Source organism: Pteropus alecto, unplaced genomic scaffold (assembly GCF_000325575.1).
Source record: "Pteropus alecto unplaced genomic scaffold, ASM32557v1 scaffold194, whole genome shotgun sequence".
NCBI classification, from domain to species: Eukaryota; Metazoa; Chordata; class Mammalia; order Chiroptera; family Pteropodidae; genus Pteropus; species Pteropus alecto.
Genome location: NW_006436281.1, coordinates 1,401,337 through 1,419,932, shown reverse-complemented (window position 1 = coordinate 1,419,932; position 18,596 = coordinate 1,401,337). Strand labels below are relative to the sequence as shown.

The window sequence follows — 18,596 nt, the reverse complement described above, 5'->3', positions numbered from 1 at the left end:
TAGTTATATAGTCCTGTGCTAGTGGGGTGACTTTGCGTAGAGCTGGTCACCAGGAAGGCATGAGATTTCATACATTTATATAACATTTTGGAAGGAGGGGCTATGGAGATTGAGAACAATTACCTTGGAAGATGTCTCGCCACCCTTGCCTGCCTGCCTGACAGAGGCACTCCCTTGGTTGCCACACACTTGAAGGGCCAGAGAATAAAGTTGAGTTTGTTTTGTTTTGTTTTACATATAGGTAGGAAAAATGTATTCAAATATTTTTTATTCAATTGACGAATTTATTTTTTAAACATTTTATTTTTCCCCATCTCACCCCCCGCCACCAATCAAATATTTTAAATGAGGCGGCTGGAAAGGAAGAAGCAAAGGAAGAGGTGAAAAAGTAGGGGAGGGGAATGGGAGATGATCAGAAATACGTGCCCTTTTGATACGAGCCATTTAGACGTGCACCCTCAGGAGCTCGGAAGGCTGCGGGTGGCCATGTTCATTTAGTGGATGACCAAGAATAGAACAGATAGAGTACAACCTGCAACCTGCATTTTTAACTTATCTACCCTGGGGATTAGCCTTAGAAGGGAAATGAGAAAAGTAATGAACACAAAGCAAGTCTTATTAATGGGAGGGGCGTAGGGGCGTAGGCAGGGGATCATGGGTTTTCTGTTTAAAGCGGTTAAAACCAAAGTCGACTTTGTGAAACTCTGGCTTCAAGATTTCTATTTCATTAAATTTTGGATATTTGAATTTCATGACAGTTGAAAGGGGATAATTTTTAGTAGTGGTCCTGATACAGTCACGAAACAGGATGGTGTGCGAGCCTTTTTTATTAGCAGCAAAATATTCCCTGCCGATAGAGGTGCAAACGTGGTCGCTTGGCAGTTTTCTCTAGAGATGCTTAATGATTCATGCAGAAAGATTGGAAGCCCTGTGCGGGGCCTAGACCTCACCCTCTGTGGGGCCTAGACCTCGCCCTCTGTATCTTCTATAATAAAATTGGACTAACATTTTCTGGGCATTCCGCGAGTTCTAGAGAACTATTGAACCTGAGGAGTTGTGGGAACCCCCGAATTTGTAGCCAGTCAGAAGTGCACATGGCCTAGGAACCCTACTTGTGGCTGGTGGGGGCAGTCTTGTGGGATTGAGCTCTCACTTGGCAGTCTGCACAAACTTGGCTGATTAGTGTCAGAATTGTAATACAGTATTAATACAGAATGTAATACAGTATACAATACAGTATATAATGCAGTATACGATACACTATGTAATGTGATACAGTATATAATACAGTACACAGTATTGGTACAGAATGTGATACAGTGTATAATACAGTATTAATGTGGAATATAATGCCGTATATAATACAGTATTAATACAGCACACAATACAGATGCGATACAGTATGTAATACAGTATATGATACAGTATTAGTGCAGAATGCGATACAGTGTATGATACAGTATGTAGCGCAGTTTCAATACAGTGTATGATACAGTATGTGGTATAGTATATAAGCGGTATTAGTGCAGAATGTAATACAGTATATAATACAGAATGTGATAGTGTATAATATAGTATGTAATACAGTATTAGTATAGAATGCGATACAGAATGTAATGCAGTATATAATACAGTATTAGTACAGAAGGCAATACAGGATATAATACAGTATTAATACAGAATGTGACACAGTATACAATACAGTATCGCAGTATGTGATACAATATAGAATACAGTATTGGTATAGAATGTGATACAGTATTAATACAGATTATAATGCAGAATGCGATACAGTACATAACACAGTATTAATACAGATTGTAATACAGTACACCCAGTTGATGTTCAGCAGTTGGGGGTGAAACAGAGTAGTAACTAAACTAATTCTCATTACCAAGTTACTTTTTCTTTTTAAATACATAACATAAAATGGATTATTTTAACCATCTTAAGGAAATACATAACATAAAATGGGTTATTTTATGTTATGTATACATAACATAAAATGGATTATTTTAACCATCTTAAGTGTACAGTTCAGTGGCGGTAAGGACATTCACACTGCTGGGCAACCACCAACACCTTCTATTTCCAGAACTTTTCATCATCCCAGACACTCTGATCCCCTTAAACAACCAAGTTACCTTTTGTTGCTACAAATATAGATCTCTAATTCCCCACTTTAGAAAGTAATTATGGGGGGAGTGAATTAATGCAATTCCTTGACAGCTTGAAACGGGGAGGTGCAAGGCGTCTTCTGCAGGGAAGCAAGGCAGGAAAGGGTCCGTGAGTGAGCAGGTTACTTCTGTGGGCAACTGGGGCTCAGTCCCGCGGGGACCCTCTAGGAGGCAGTGTACAGGCACCTCAGAGTTTGCTCCCTGCCCCTCCGAGTTCCCCAGGAGTTTTGAGAGATGGACATATCACACACCAAACAGTGGCATAGCCTCTATTGGCCATCAGGACACCTCGGTGATCCGAAGGAACAGGCCTTCCCAAAGAGCCACGCTGGGCAGAGGACCATCCTCAGGGACCCTCAGGGACCCTGGGCTAATTCCATCATGAGCTTCTTTAAAATAATTCCTGGAAATGACGGCGCTGCTGGATCTGAACACATGCACGGTTTTCTTTGATTCAGTGGAACAAGTCATCAGTGTTCATAGGAGAAAATTTAAAAATTAAGACCGTCAAAACCCCACCTCCCAGAAATAATCGGCACTTAACATTTTCACATATTTTCCTTATATATGGTCCTTGTTATTATTATTATTATCATTATTATTTCGTATTTCAGTTTTTCCCAACATTTTAGTTGGAAAATTTTCAAACCTACAGAAAAGTGGAAAGAATACACAACGAACACCAAATGCCCTTACTGGATTCACCACTTGGACACGTTGTGACCTGTTTATGCCCTTCAAATATCTAGAACTACATCTGTGTCTTAGGTATGGCTGCTACAACAAATCGCCACACACTTGGTGGCTTACACAGCACATATTTATTTTCTAACAATTCTGGAGGCTGGGAAGTTCAAGATCAAGGCGCTGGCCGATTGGGTTCTTGGTGCGGGCTCTCTTCTTGTCTTGCAGGCGATCACCTTCTCACCATGTGAGAGAGAGAGAAAGCCCCAATGTCTCTTCCTCTTCTTATAAGGACAGTAATTCCATCATGGGGTCCCTGCCCCCATGACTTTATCGTAACCTAATCACCTCCCAATGACTCCACCAAATACCATCACATTTGGGGACACGCATCATTCATCATGACACATTCCATCTATATGTCTCTATATACATACATATATTTTTTTTTTCCTGAATCTTTTGAAAGTAATTTGCAGATGCCATGGCACTTCCTTTATCCTTAAAAACTTACACCTGTATCTTCCAAGAATAAGGACCTTCTCCCGTGTAGTCCCCAAACCATTATACACTAAGAAAATTATTAATAATTTCATGTCATCTAAGAAACTGCTTGTTTTCAAAATTCTCCAATGTCAGAATACCTTTTATAGATTTTTTTCCCCCTCCAATCTAGGATCCAGTCATGACTCACACATTACATTTTATTTTTTTATTTTTTAGGCAAGGACCTTGTCAGCTTACGATCTCTTATTTTTTAATTTTTTTTTACACCTACAGCACCTGGTCTTCCTAGGTGGTCTCCCATCCAAGTACTAACCAGGCCCGACCCTGCTTAGCTTCCGAGATCAGACGGGATCGGGCTTGTTCAGGATGGCATGGCTATAGGTACATTACATTTTATAGTCATGTCTCTCTAATCTTTTTAAATTTAAGACAGGTTCATCACCTTTTTTGGATTTCGAGGACTATGTATTTTTGAAAACTCCCAGCTTGGTTGCCCTGTACAAAATGATTCACACTCTGCACTCATGATGAGATTCAGAGCGAACATTTTCAACGGGAAAACGTGAGTGATGCTGTATCTCTCCTAGAACTGCTCCATCAGGTCATGGTGTCACTTTGTCCCCTTAAAGAAAAAAGAGAAAGGACACAAATAACCCAAATCAGGATGCTGAATTTGACCACTTGGTTTAGGTGGTGACCACTGGGCGTGTGCACTATAAGCGCCTTTCACTGTTTTGTGAGTAGTAGGATAATCTACTCATTGACCTATTCATTCATTTATTTATGTTTTCGGCAAATATTCTGTGTGTGCAGCCTGGGTAGATGGTGCTGGTGATACAGTGGTGACTAAGAATTCCTGGCCCTGCTTCTTGGACTCCCAGGGCCTGGGAAAGACAGACCATTTTTAGACAGTGGCGATCCAGAGTGGTTGGGGCTGGGATGGGGGAGCCCTTTTGGAGGGTGATGGTCCCAGCCTGGGTGGTCAGGGAGGGCTTCCTATAGGAGGAGGCATCCGAACCAAGACCTGAACATTCAAGGTGAGTGTAGAGAGGAGTGAGCCTTGCAGGCAGAGGGAAGGACATATACAAAGGTCCAGGGACAAGAGAGAGCAAAAGGGTCTGAGCACTGAATGAAATTCAGCTGGAAATTGCCAGAGCATCAGCCATGGGGCAGATCACACTGGGCCTTGAGGCCATTTGCAGGAGTCAGGACTTGTTTGTGAGCAAGTAGAAACCACTGTAGGGTTTTCTGCAGGAGAGGGCTTTGGACTCAGTGCATTTTTATTCTCCCGAAGGATCGCTCATCGGCATGCAATGTGGCTTGAGGAGGCTGCACTGAAAGCCCCTTTGGGGAGGGACCGGGACGGGGAATCGGTGGGTGGGGACAGCCAGGTCTGGCCCGGGCTGGCGACTAATCAGGTGAGGGGTCAGGGCTCCCAGATGATGCTCAGGTCCCACGAATGTTGTCTCTGGGGCACACGTGCGTGTAACTACATTAAATGTTTGTTTTTATTCTCAGTTTAAAGAGTGAAACCATCCTGTAAGGTTTATAATAAGAAGTAGCAGTTCCCACCCTGCCCCCTTTCTCAGGTCACAGACACTTTCAGTCCCTTCTCCGTTTCACAGTAGGTGCTTATCCTGCCTTATCCTCAGGTGGGTTTTTTTCCCCCCAAAGCAGCTTCGTTGAGGTATAAGTGATACATACGGGTATAATTTGATATTTGGACCTATGTGTGCGCCCATGAAGCCCCCACCACATTGAAGACAGTGAGCACATCTTATTGCTCGCTTCCCAGTTTCCTGGAGCCCCTCCCTCCGGCCCCTCTCCACTCTCCCCTCCCCCAAGCAACCACTGATCAGCTCTGTCTCACTGTGCTCGCAAACGCCAGGCTGCTGGCCAGGAGCAAGCTGGGTCATTCCTTCCCAGCGTTTTGTCTCGCAGTGAGTGTAGCTCAGCAAGTGGGAGCCCAGGGTGCCCTGCTGTCTAGGACAGCCGTGGGACAGGGAGAGGGCTGACTCCAGAGCCCCCGCCCCCGCCGCCCTGTCCCACGCGAGGTCGTCTTGCCGTCTCGTGTGTACCTTTGCGGTTTTTTATTAATTGATGTGAAATTCACACAACATCAAATTAACCATTTTCTAATGAACAATTAAGTGGCATTTAGGACGTTCACGACCTTGAACAGCCACCACATCTAGTTCCAAAACGTTCTCATCACTCCCCAAATAAAACTTGGTACCCACCACGTTGTCACGCCCCATCCCCTCCCCCTCCAGTCCCTGGCAACTGCCAGTCTGATTTCTATCTCTATGGATTTGCCTGTTCTGGGTGTTTCGTGTGAACGGAATTGTACAGGATGTGGCTTTTGGTGCCTGGCTCCTTCCACTGAGCATAGTGAGTTCCCGGTTGGGCTGCGTCGTAGCGTGTGTCAGCGTCTCATTCCTCGTCATGGTGGAATAGTATCGCGTTGCACGGATGGGCCGCGTGTGTTTATCTGTACCTCAGTGGATGGATGACTGGGTCGTTCCCACCTTTGGGCGATTGTGAACAATGCTGTGTGAACACGCATGTTACTCACAGTCCTTTAAGGCTTAGAGTATCTGTCTGGAGGACAGCGGAGCATCCCGGACCTGCTCCAACACTTCTAGACCCAAGCCCAAGACCCACCTGGTACTGGGTGGGTCAGCTGGTGCAAGTCACTCAGCGATTGTACCCAACAGAGCTTCCTTTGTGCTGTTATTATGACAACGATGCTGTCGATACCCGCTGAACACTGAGGAAGGTGCCTGCTGTCAGTGAGAATTGCAAAATGTTACATTTTGTAATCACGGATAAAGAGTCTGCGTTGCTATCCACCGAAAACATCCTGGGCTAACCGAAGCAGAAAAGAAGACATTGGAATGTTCTTAGGTATCTCACTGCAGGCGAAGGCTAAGAATGTTGGCAGGAATCGTGGAGGTCTATAGTTCAGGACCAGTGTTGTCACCAAGAGACTCAAAATCTGTAATGGTGCCTGGAAACAGGAGCTTGTGGCTGGGACTGCAGTCGCTACTAATGTTACTGAGCTCAAGGGCTTCGTTCTGGCCACACGCGTTAAAGCGAAAGGAGACACAAACGGGATTTTGCAGCAAAGAAAGTAGAAAGTTTATGGAAAGAAATGGCACCAAGCCCAGAAACATGGGTGAGCTAATGCTCTTCAGACCTGGCTTCCTCAGCACCTCTAGGGGATAGATATATCATCACGTATCACGTAGAGGGAGAGATGCATGAGTCATGGTGGCTGGGGGAGTTGGGATCATGGGCTCTACCTGTCGGTCGCGGCTTGGGTGGGGGGCAGTTTGATCATTGCATCGGGTCCTGATGGCAGTCCTGGCATCCTTCTGTTTGGGTTCAGGGGGATGCAGGCAGGGTTGCGTCTTCGTGGGCGTGGAGCTGAAACACACCGGAGATCAAGATGCTGAAACTTTGACTCTGTGGTCGACAGACCTGCGCTTTTGTTCCTAGGTCCTGGCTGGTGATGAAGGGAGCCGTCGTGCAATATGCAGGAGAAGGGGAGAAAAGCAAGTGAGCACAAGGCCGGTTTGCATCAAGGAGAAAGCGAAGGGAAAAAGTCGTCTCACAGAAGTGAAGCTCTGCACAATTGCATGACAGAAATAGTCCGGCGGGGTGGCCCTCCTCTCCCCGGCGGTCATGCAGGGACCCAGGCAGAGGCAGCCCCACCACCTCAGCATCTCAAGGTCGCCCCGGGGTCACGACCGCCCCTGGCTGGGTGGCCACTGCCAGAGGAACTGGCCGACTTCCCAGGCCATGGGTTGCACCCCTATATTTGCCCCGCACCTACCGCCCACCCTCCTGTATGACTCATGGGCTCTCCTTGTGACCTGAAAGTCTCGCTCAAGATTTCAGGTCCAGAGAGGGACCAAGGTGATCAACCCTGGACACGAAACCTGAGAGCTGACTGCCAGGGCGGGAGAGCAGCAGAGTCTCTTTGTTGGCTGTAGAGGGAGGTGAAGTCTCACCAGAAGAGCTCACTTCGGCAGACACTCTTCCCATCGGCAGGACACTAATTTGACTCAGTGTGGCCGTGTAGCCAGCCAAGAATGTTCGACTCCCCCGCAGTGAAGGGTAGCCACGTGACATCTTGGGCAATCTACTCCTGGGATATTCATGAGATCCAGTGGTTTCTCTTACGAAAGGACAGATTGGATACACACGCTTTCTGCCCTTGCCTCCTGCCTAGAGGAGGGTTCGATTCTCAGAGGGACGACAAGCATCTTTTGGGCATTTGACTAAAAGCCCCATAATAAGGAAGGTCAGGCTGATGGAATAGGAGCCTGGGCCCCGAGCGGCATCCTGTGGCCACCGTGGTGGCCCTGGCTGCTGGCCTCAGCTCCGCGGCTCTGGTAGAAGAGGAGGCCACGGGAGTCTCCAGTCTCTGTCACAAGCCGTTCCTGGCCGACGACATGGCGCATCCCCAAACCAAGACGGAGGTTTCGATTTTGGAAAAATGGGCACCCCACAAATAACAAGCATGAATTCCCGAGGTCACTTCTGTGTGGCAGGGGCCCACCTGGACTCAGCAGGGGCCTCTGTCATCAGCCTGCGACCCCTGGTGACAACAGCATTTGCCAATTTCAGTGAGAGAGACTTGAAGACTCAAGTGTTTTGTTTGTTTAAACAGCTTCTTTGAGGTGTAATTTACATACCACGAAATTCACCTGTTTTTAAATGGACCAGTTGATTATTCGCGTACACTTACTTGGTTGTGCAACCATCACCACAATCCAACTTTGCGACATTTCCATCACTCGAAAAGGATCCCTCGTGTCTGTTAGCAGTTGCTCCCCATCCGGCCCTCCGCCCGGCCCCCGGCAACCCCTGATCTACTTTCTGTCTCCGTAGATTGTTCTGTTCTGGACATTTTGTATAAAAGGAATCGTACAGCACGTGACCTCTTGTGTCTGGCTTCTTTCACTTAGCACGATGCCTTCGCGATTCGCCCACGTTGCAGCGTGTGTCAGGGCTTCCTTCCTTTTTACGTGTTAATAGTACTCCACTGTGTAAATGCACCGACCTGGTTGATCCGTTCACCAAATCAATGGACTTTTGGGGTGCTTTCCCCTTTTTTAGCTGCCGTGGATATTGGTGCGCGGGTGTGCGGACGCATGTTATTTCTCTTGGGTACATACCTAGGAATGGAATCGTTGGGTCACGTGGAATCATATGTGTAACTCGTTAAGAAACCGCCAAACTTTTTTCAACGTGGCCCCACCGTCCTACACCCCAGAAGTGACACGCGAGAGCTCCTTTGCCTGGAAACTTGCAAGTGCTTGGAGTTCTTTGTTGTTTTCATCATAGTTATTCTAATGGGTGTGGAATGGTATCTCACTGTGGTTCTGATCTGTATTTCCTTGATAACTAATGTGTTGAACATCTTCTCATGGGTGTTTTGGTATTTGTATATCTTCTGCCTGTTTTAATTGGGTTATTTACCTTCCTGTTGTTGAGTTTCAAGACCTTTAGATATATCGTGGTTATAAGTCCTCTATCAGATATAGGATTTGCAAGTATTTTCTCCCAGTCTGTGGCTTTCTTTCTCCCTACCTTAATGGTATAACATGCTTTTTAAAAATAACTTTTTGAGGTATAACTTACATGCGGTACACTTACTTGTTTTTAAAAAACTGTACTTATTGTAGGTGTTCAGTTCGATGGATTTTATCACAGGATTTTATCACAGGTATACGAAACTACCACCATGGTCAAGGTATAGAATATTTCTATCACGCCCTCAAATTTCCTTGTGTCTCTTTGCAGTCCATCCCCCCTGCCACGCCTGCCCTCAGAGGATTACTGACGCGCTTTCTGTCACTGTACATCCATCAAAATCTTTTTTTTTTCCAAATGGTCAAAATTTATAATTGTTATTTATCCTTTTTCAAACAATTTTCTGTTTGTGAAAAATCGCAGACATACAGAAAACAATATAACAAACACCCATATCTACTTTTTAGAATTAATAGATATAAACATTTCGCCCCATTTGCTTTGCCGTTTATCTTTTTTTAGGAGCTAAAGCTAAATCTTTACCCCGTTCTCCCTCCAATCTGCCCGAAGTCGCTGAGTATTATTCCATGTGAAACTTTATATTTTTCCTATGTATATCTGCGTCCATAGTCAATGCATGTTCTTGATTTTTTATCACGATGTTTGTATCTTCTGGAACTTGTAGGTCTTCCCACCACATTATGTTTTGGGGACATTTCTGTGTTGAACTATATAAAGCTCATGAATTCTTTTACTTTTTTTTTCCTTTGTAAATCATGAGATTTCTTAGTCGTGAAATATTTCAGGATTGCTGGTCGGTTGGGAAAGGCATGCCTGTGGATACAGGACACTACTCGGGAGGCAAACATGAGCGATTTCACCTTTTTTGCTCTGTTTTATTTTCACTGCTGTGCTCGACAATCATAAGTGAATTTATAGATTGTGACATCATATCCTCCTCAATTTTAGGCTGAGTTTCCCTGTTGAGCCTTGACCTTGAAGGGATTGTTTAGCTCTATGGAGGTAATTGACATATGGATCTGTATATCTTTTTAAATTACGGTAAATAAAACCCCCACATATTATAAAGTTATATTATAAAAATATAAAAGACACTCTTAACCATTCATCAAACTTTTTTGTTTTTGTTTTTGTTTTAAATAAGAACGAAATGCGCCGTCATTGTTTCTGTGAGTCTCCTCAAACAGGCTGTAGTCGGGCCCCTCCCCCTCCCATTTTGAGTGGGAACTGGAGTTCCTCAGGCCTGGATTCTGGATCCATTTACCTTCTAACTGACCCTGAGTGACCCCTTGGAGAAATGAAGTAGAGAGTTCACGTTTCCGTCACGATCCTGCTCCCTGCTCCCTCTACCCAGAGCCCGGTGGGGCAACATTGGGCCAGGGGGTTCCTTTCAGGAAGGGAGAGAGAGTTCTCTGTCCCAGCCAGTGTAACATTCCAACAGGAAGGGGCAGTCATGGCGCCTTGAAGTTAGAAGTCTCAGGCTCCTCGGGTGGCCAAGGCCGAGTCTGGCCACTCACTGGCAAGGGGGAGCAGACAGACAGGTGAAGGACATTCATTTCTCTCAGTCTCAACAATGGTGCAAGTGAGCATTCAGATACGTCTTTAGGAGAACAGGTTTCTTTGGTGTCTACCCAGGATCGAAATTGCTGGGTCACAAGGATTGGACGCTGAGCTTTAGTAGTTGCCGCCACCTCCAGGACGGAGTGCATGGCATCTTTGCCAGCACTTGGCATGTCTGGGGTCTTCATTGCAGCCATTCCGGTGGGTCTGTAGTGCTTCCTCTGTATGATTTCAATTAGGATTTTCCTGATATGTAACTGAGTTCACCATCTTTCCTTATGCCTAGTGGCCATATCGATATCATCCTCTGTCGGGTGGTCCACCTGTCCCTTAAGATCCACAGGAGGTCTTCGCATATCCCGAGTCTGAGTTCTTGGTCGGATGGGCAGATCGCAAATGGCTTCTCAGTCCGGAACTTGCCATTTTCTGCTCTTGCCGTTGACTTTGAGGAATTAGAGTTCTTAATTTCAAGGTAGTCTACGATGTCAAACTTTTTTTTTTAAGCCTAGTCCTTTTTATGTTTTAACAAATATTCACAAATAGCGACCAGCTCAAAGTTATGATGATACTAGCCTATGTTTTTTTTTTTCTAAAAGCGTTGTTTGTGCCTCTCACGTTTTCATCTCCAAACTCTATGAAACTGAGTTTTGTGTAGATTGTGAGGTAGGCGTCCAGGTGTTTTTTGGTTTTTTGTTTTCTCTACGTAGAACAAAAGAATTTGCTTAGACTTTGGTTTTGCATCAAATCTACGGATAAATTCAGGGAAAACTGATATTTTTACAACACAGTTGATTCCAATCCATTACAGATTCTTCCTGAAGAGATTACAAAAATTAGCAACACCCCCCCGCCTGGATTATGAAGTCACTATGACCCCCAAACCTGAGAAGGACTGAAGTCCATCTCTCTCATGCACATCAACACAGGTATCCATAAAAATTTAGTAAATCGAATCCCACAATATATTAAAAATATGTATATCATTTCAGAAATCCAAGTGTGGTTTAACATTTTGGAAAATTAGTCCATGTAATTCACTATATTTACAGGAAAAAAAAATGACTTATCCTGTAGATAGGTACAAGAAAAGTATTTAATAAAAATAGACACCCAATTCATGATTTAAAAAATTACTCTCAGAAATCTAGGAATACAGGGGACTTCCTTAGTGTGATAAAGTCCTACAGTAAATACCATACTTTCTTCCCTGATATCAGAAGGAGCCAAGGAATAAAGGACAAAAAATCGGGAAGGAAAAAATGGTTCTTATTTGCAGCTGACCAGATATGTACAGTTTAAAGAATCGATGGACAAATTATAAGAACTAATAAGAATAAGAAATAATTTATCAAGGTTACTGGATTTAAGGTCAATATATAGAAATCAATTAATTCCTATCATCGGTACCAGTAACAAATAGAAAATGAAATTTTACAATGATGCCATCAAAATAGTATAAAAAATATCTAATACATGGGAATCTACAAGACCTCTATTCAGTAAACTATAAAACATTATCGAAATAAAATTTAAAAGACCTGAATAAAGAGAGATACCATGTTCATGGACTTGAAGATTCAATATTGTGAAGATGTTAGATCTTACTAAATTGGTTTATAGATTCGGGTAATCCCAACTACAATCTCAAAAGCCGTGTGTGTGTGTGTGTGTGTGTGTGTGTGTGTGTGTGTATCTGTCTGTGTGATTAACAAATAAGTTATCAAAGTCACACAGATTAGGTCTGACCTTGTCTCCAGGCTACAGTCAGAGAAAACTGTTTAGTGGTGGCTTTCGTACCTTGAACCTTGTCATTCCTATTCTAGGGTTTTCACCTTGACTCAACCCATCCAGAACAGTCAGTAGGACCCCTCCCACTAGAGTGAAATCAAACACCTCAATGACACTTATCACTCACCTAAGGGAACTTGGCCTGGCCTGGAGTAGGGACTTTCCCAGTGAACTGATCTCTCCCTGTGTCTTATAGATTAGCATCCTGTTGATGATTAAAAGTTCCTGCTCCAAGCGCGCAGGGAAAAAGGAACCAATCCATACCCCTATCACAAGATGTCTGCTTATCATTTAAAAATTAATTACAGACAGACAAGGAAAGTCTATATGAAACAACAGACTTGGGAGTGTGGGGACAGTTCTTCCCAAAGGTCAGGCTTGAGAGAAGTTTGGAGGCCTTAAAAATCATGCTAAGGATTTTGATCTTTCTCCTGGGGGTACTGTGAGCCATAGCGGGGTCGCAGGGGGAGGTCGTGGTCAAATTTATGCTTTAGAAAGACTCCTCTGGCTGCCTTGTGGGTGCTGGGCTGGAGGGGGTGAGACCGAGCGGGGAAGACCAGTGAGGAGCCTGGGCTCCAGGAGAGATAACTGAGAGTCAGCCCCTGGTGTCAGGCCTGCCTCGTTGGGTCTTACCCACCTGTTCTCTACACCACAAACTCTAGCGTAGCTGCCAGTCAACCTGAGCCACCCACACTCTCAGAGTTTTCAATTAGTCCACTTCTCCAGATGTAGATTTTAAAAAGCTACATAGAGACTCTAAATTCGTCTCCGTATTTGGATCTTTTATAATACATTCTTTTTCATAAAGACAATGAAAAATCACAAATATGGTTGCAAAACAAAACAAAAAACCCCCAAACTGAAAGATTTTCTGAACGGAAAAGTTGGTGAAAGCCCCCAGAATGTGGAACAAAGCGGAATGATGAAAACACAGGAGGGGAAGGTCTCAGGAGGGGAAGGACCAGTGCAGGCAGCGTGCCAGCCCGGGATGGGACGTGCTCCAGATGAGAATTAAGGGAAAAGAGGGAGGAGGAGATGCACCGTATGTGCAAAGCCAGGGGGTTGTCGAGACCACCCTCACTCTGACACCAACTGCAAGTTCAGGGGGCCCCCAAACAATCCCCAGTTTCACTCGTTTGGTAGAGGGACTCACGGAGACTCACTGATCGTTATACTTCCGGTTACAGTTTATTACAGAGAGAGGATATAGATTAAAATCAGCCACAGGAAGAGGTTCATGGGGCAGAATCCAAAGGAGTGCCAACTGGGAGCTTCTAGTGTTCCTCTGTCCTCTCCTGGTGGAATTGTGGACAGCGCTATCTTCTCCCAGCAACAATGAGTGACAAATGCATGGAGTATTGTCACCAGGGAATGCAGATGGGTCCTACAGATAAGTGTGGCTGACTTTAGTTTCTAGCCCCTCCAAGGTTGAGCCATAGGTGGCCCAAAGCTGTCACCATAAATCACATCCCTAGTGTAGATTATCTGGCATGGCCAAGGCCCCAGGTAAACAAAGACACTCTTATCAGGCAGGACATTCCAAGGACTTAAAGAGTTACTTCTCAGGACAAAAGGGCACAGACTAGGCCCCTATTTGGGTAAAGTTAATCCTGTATTTCACAGACAAGAAAAATTCCAAGGACTAAAGAGAGAAACAAAGTTCAGATAGAAAAGTATAAAATAATGGAAACAAGAAAAACTCACTCATAAACTCATCCTGGTGCAATGTCAGAGACACAAGAATGACCAAACAATGACAACAACAACAACAACAACAACAACAACAACAAACACCTCTGCCCATTACAAATGATAGAACCAGGACTCTAAACTACTGAGGATTATGATTCTGAACTCGTAATTCTGGGCCGAGAGGAGACAGTATCATCTAGTCTAGTGTGAAAGTGGAAAAAGATACTTAAAAAAGGCAGAGATCCAAAAACACTTACCTACCGTGCACTCTTTCTGAAAAAGGTATGTAGGGATATACTTCAGCAAAACTAAAATGGAATTCAACAAAGAGGAGGACACAGATTCCTCAAGAGAAGGAACAGTGTGAAGGGGACAATGTGAGGACGTTGGGAGGACAGCCCTGCAGTGGCCCAGGACACAGCCAGTGGGTCTACAGCTGACTAATAAAGAGAATAGGAGCAGAGAACTGGATGATCTCGGTCACAGAGAGAGCCATTTGGGGGTTAAATCTGGCAGAAACACTACTGTAGAGAAAACTGAAAACTTCATACAGTAAAATCAAGGTCTAAATATGAGAAAACTCAAGTGTGGCATGACACGAAGCAATGTTTAAAGCCATTTAATGTTCATGCTTCAGACAGCATAGAACATGGGCTCTGAAATAAAATGACGTCTTCATTATGGATCCACAGTAATTAGTATTTACAGAGCTTTAAGAGTATACATACACTACATTTTCATTTTCAGACCTCAGCCTATGGACAAGGCACAGTAAATACTTAGTATAACCTCAGAAAGATACCTTGACAATGTAAAAATAGTAGTATGGTAAACAGACCACTGGAGGTGGAAGGGGGAGGGTCGAAGGCAGGGCAGGGCAGTTAATATGGTACAGGTGCCAGGAAGTTGAAGCAATAGGCATGTTATTTAGAATTACAAATGTTACCAATAAATAGTAACAAAATAAGAATCACTTTCGAAAATTGGGAAAGGAGAGGATATAGAATATGTGTTAAAAATTCACAGGATAAGGGGTGGGAGTGGAAAATCAAGTCATAATCTTTTTAAAAATTCAATTTGGTAAACTACGAAATTGAGGTATAAGCTTGTGATTTGGCATCATAGGGAAGAAGTAAATGCAGAAGAGATCAAAAATGGTTAACCTCTGAGGAGTAAGATTAAAGGCTGAGGGGCAAAGATGGACTTCCTTTTTCAGTATACCCCCTTCTAAACACCACCCCCACACCTCAGGCATAAGGTATTCTCACTAAAAGGAAGAAAAGGTAATTACATCAGCCTGACTGCTGTAAACGATAGTTGGAAGGGATGAAGTATAAAATGTTTTCAGGAATTCATCTCCTAATGAGCCCGAAGAGGCTTCTTTCCCCCCATCAGTTCGTGTATCTATGCGTGAATATTATTTACTACTGGAGTGGGTCAGGTCTCAGCATCAGCTCTATATGTAACATTTCTAAACGGTGACAGTGCTGCTAAGCCTTATTCACGTGAATAAGTGATTAGGTAAAGAAGCGAGAGCAGCGTGGCTCTAGGCCCGCGCTCCTCCCCAAGCCCCGGACCGCTCAGAGGGCACACTTCAAGGGCCTTGCGGGGAGCGGGGAGGGAGCCAGGCTGGCCTCGGGTGGCAGGGGGCGGAGATCGGAGGGAGGGAGCTTGAGCTCCGGCTCTGGACTTGTTACCACTCCAGCCGTGCGGCGGGGGTCGCAGGACCTCCCTTCCAGGGCAGCGTCTCTCAGAATCTTCTGGACGCCGTCCAAAGATGCCCGCCGGGCCCTCCCAGCCCAGATACCTAACTGGGCTTTCCGCGTGCGACGCCCGGCGCCCACTCCCCGACCGCGGAGATTCGGGCTGCCGTGTCCCCACGGTTCCCACCAGGACACTGAAGCATCTACGGGCGGGGTGGCAGGGGGCTCCCCAGCAAAAGATCCCTGGCCCCTTTCTTTCCCCACAGTGTACCACTGGGCGGAGATGCGGGCCAAGCTGCGCATCATGGGCTTGAACACCGAAGCCGTCAAGCCGCTGAACGAGGCGGCGGCCGTCGAGCTGGGCGCCGAGCTGCTGGGCGAAACCACCGTCTTCTTGGTGGCCGGCGGCTGTCTGGTGCTGGAGTACTGGCGCCAGAAGATGCAACAGCGTCGCAAGGAGGGGGAGCAGCGAGCTGCCTGGGGCGCGGTGCAGGGCGACGTGGACCACCTGGAGCTGGCGCTGGAGCAGCTGCAGGCGCAGGTGCGGGCGGCGGCGCCGCTGAGCGCCCTGGAGGAGCTGCGGGCGCAGATGGAAGACATGCGCGCCCAGCTCTGCGAGCCGGACTCGGACGCGCCGTCTGCGCCCCAGACGGAGCCCGCGTCCCAGGAGTAGGAGGCCGCAGGGCCCTGGTCTTGCACGTGACTGTTGTCTTGGCTGCGACTTCTCCGACTTGGCCTCCTGTCTGTCCACACTGTTCGTTCCTGAACCGGCCTAGCTATTACCACCCCGTCCCTGTAGGGCGGAAAGGATCTTACACTGGGGCTGATCCAACCAGGCGTTTGGTCACTTCCCCCCACTAGGTGGGCCAGCAGGACACAGGGACCTGGCCAGCTCATTCTGTCATTCACACCTCCACTTACCGGAGGAGTGATCCTCTCCCGGGGGCCTCAGCCATCGCACGGGGGGTGGGAGGGACACTCTGCCCCCTCCTCGTTGGTACAGTCCATTGTAATAATGGAGACACTTCCGCTGGACTGCCCGCCCCGCCCCGGCCACCTACCTCACCCTGTGGTGCAGGGAATGGGATGGATCTCGGACGACTTTAGGTCCAATGGGCCACTCAGTGGCGCCTGTCTTCAGTCCACCATCGGTACCTCTACTGGGGTCCTCTCCTCAAGTGGATCTGTCCAACAGACCTGCCCCGCACCCCCCCTCCCTTAGTCTGTGGCACAACCCCCTGGGGAAGGCCGCGTGGGGTCCTCTCTTGCATTTCCACCAGCTCTCCCTGCTCCCCACTTTCTGTGATCTGTTCCAGCGGGACATGGCCCTTCAGGGTAGAAAAATGGTCCTGCCTAGAGCTGAACAATTCTGGTATGGCCAAAGCCCCCAGTTTACCTGTCCAGAAGGTCTGGACTACTGCTGTTCTTACCCACAGTTCCCCCTAGCTGGCCTCTCATAGGGACCCACCTGTTCCCTGCTCTATGGGTAACTGTCACACCCCCCACCTTCCAAGCCTGCTCTTCAGTACTCAGGGATTCCCCCATCCTTCTTACCCTTGGACTGGACCCCCAGGCCCCCTCGACCCCCTTCATGCAAAGACCTCCTCCGTGGGACCCCCAGCCCCTCAGCCCTTAAGTTCCCCACTCCCATCCCAAGGGACTGTTCCACCAGACAGTGTTGCCTACCCAGCCTACCTGCTGCCAACCCACTGAACTGCTCGGGGGCGGGCGGGTATGCATGAGCTCTGCGACTTCTGAATTCTATTTTTTTAGACTGTTGATGTTTTACAATTAAAGGAGCTCTGGGTAAAGAAGTCATCTTAAGAATGTGTCTGAGAACCACGGATACAATGGTCATTAAAACCAGGAGAGAAGCTGGGTGGGCAGGGAGCAGAGGGTCATCCTATGAGCTCTATCCCAGATGGGGACACTGAGGCCCAGGGAAAGCAAAGGGACTTGCCCAAGGCCACACAGCCCACGAGGGACTATCCCCTGGCTTTCTCGAGGGTGGTGGATTGGTTGAGGAGGGCAGCGAGGAAGGCCCCTGGTAAGGGGCAGGGGAGGGAGGGCAGTCTGTTGAGAGCTCCAGAGGGAGCAGAAACCGCCCTGACTGCAGCAGCCTGAGGGAACCGGAACAGGTGCAGGGCGGGAAGGAAGAGGAGGGGCATGCAGATCGCTGGGGGGACACGCCCCCATCCTCATCAGAGCAGCCCTTTGAATCACTCCAGAAATCTTAGCATTTATAAAAATTGGCAGATTTATTCCGAAGGGGCCCATTTTCAAGAAGCTAAAGGTGAAGGTGGGAGAGGGGAGATCTCCCCCTTTCCTTTCTTCCTCATCTTCATTTTCCCTAAGGGGGTAAAAATGGCCTGGACCCCAAAACCTACCCAAATAAAAAATCCAAAAAACCGAGGTTCCAAAAAGTTACAGCATCTTAATTCCTCATAGAAAAGGGCAAGGTGCCAGAGGGAGGGGAGGTCCCTGGGGTGGGCGGAGGTGCCCCAGCCTGGTGGGACATCCCCTTCTTAAATAGCTGCCCCAAATGTGACAAGCCTGGGGGTATAGCATTTAAAAACTCCCCATACCCCGTTTTATCAAAACCAAAGAGAAAAAAAATTTCCCTTTCCCCCCAAAACCTAAATATATATATATATATTTTTTTTCCTTAAAAAAACAAAACTTCGAAGGCATTAAGCGTTAAAGTGAATCTAGAACAAGGGAATGTGAAATTCCCTCCCTCCTTCACCCTTACTGTGGGGTTAATTGGTACATCCCCAGCAGAGGGACCAGCCCCAAGGGGATGGCGAGGGGAAGGACCAAAGGGAGCAAAGGGTGGCGGCTCCCCAGCCAATCAGCAGCCAGTATGGGCGTGAGCACGGCGCCAGGGAAGCCACACCCCCCTTGGAATTTCAAGTGGGAT

At 46.7% G+C, this 18,596-nt stretch overlaps 1 protein-coding gene and 1 non-coding gene across 2 annotated transcripts in view; one reads left to right on the top strand and one right to left on the bottom strand.

Moving 5' to 3' along the window:
- The window catches only part of OPA3 (OPA3, outer mitochondrial membrane lipid metabolism regulator), a 61,362-nt gene extending 43,888 nt beyond the window's left edge, over window positions 1-17,474 (top strand). The window contains exon 2 of the mRNA XM_015589329.2: window positions 15,943-17,474. Coding sequence (XP_015444815.1) covers window positions 15,943-16,349 — 407 coding nt within the window. The 3' untranslated portion in view covers window positions 16,350-17,474. The remainder of the gene's footprint in view (window positions 1-15,942) is intronic.
- On the bottom strand, window positions 3,633-3,751 carry LOC112479691. Its single transcript, XR_003046308.1, has one exon. It is a non-coding gene; the product is annotated as a 5S ribosomal RNA (ribosomal RNA).
- Window positions 17,475-18,596: the final 1,122 nt, after the last annotated feature.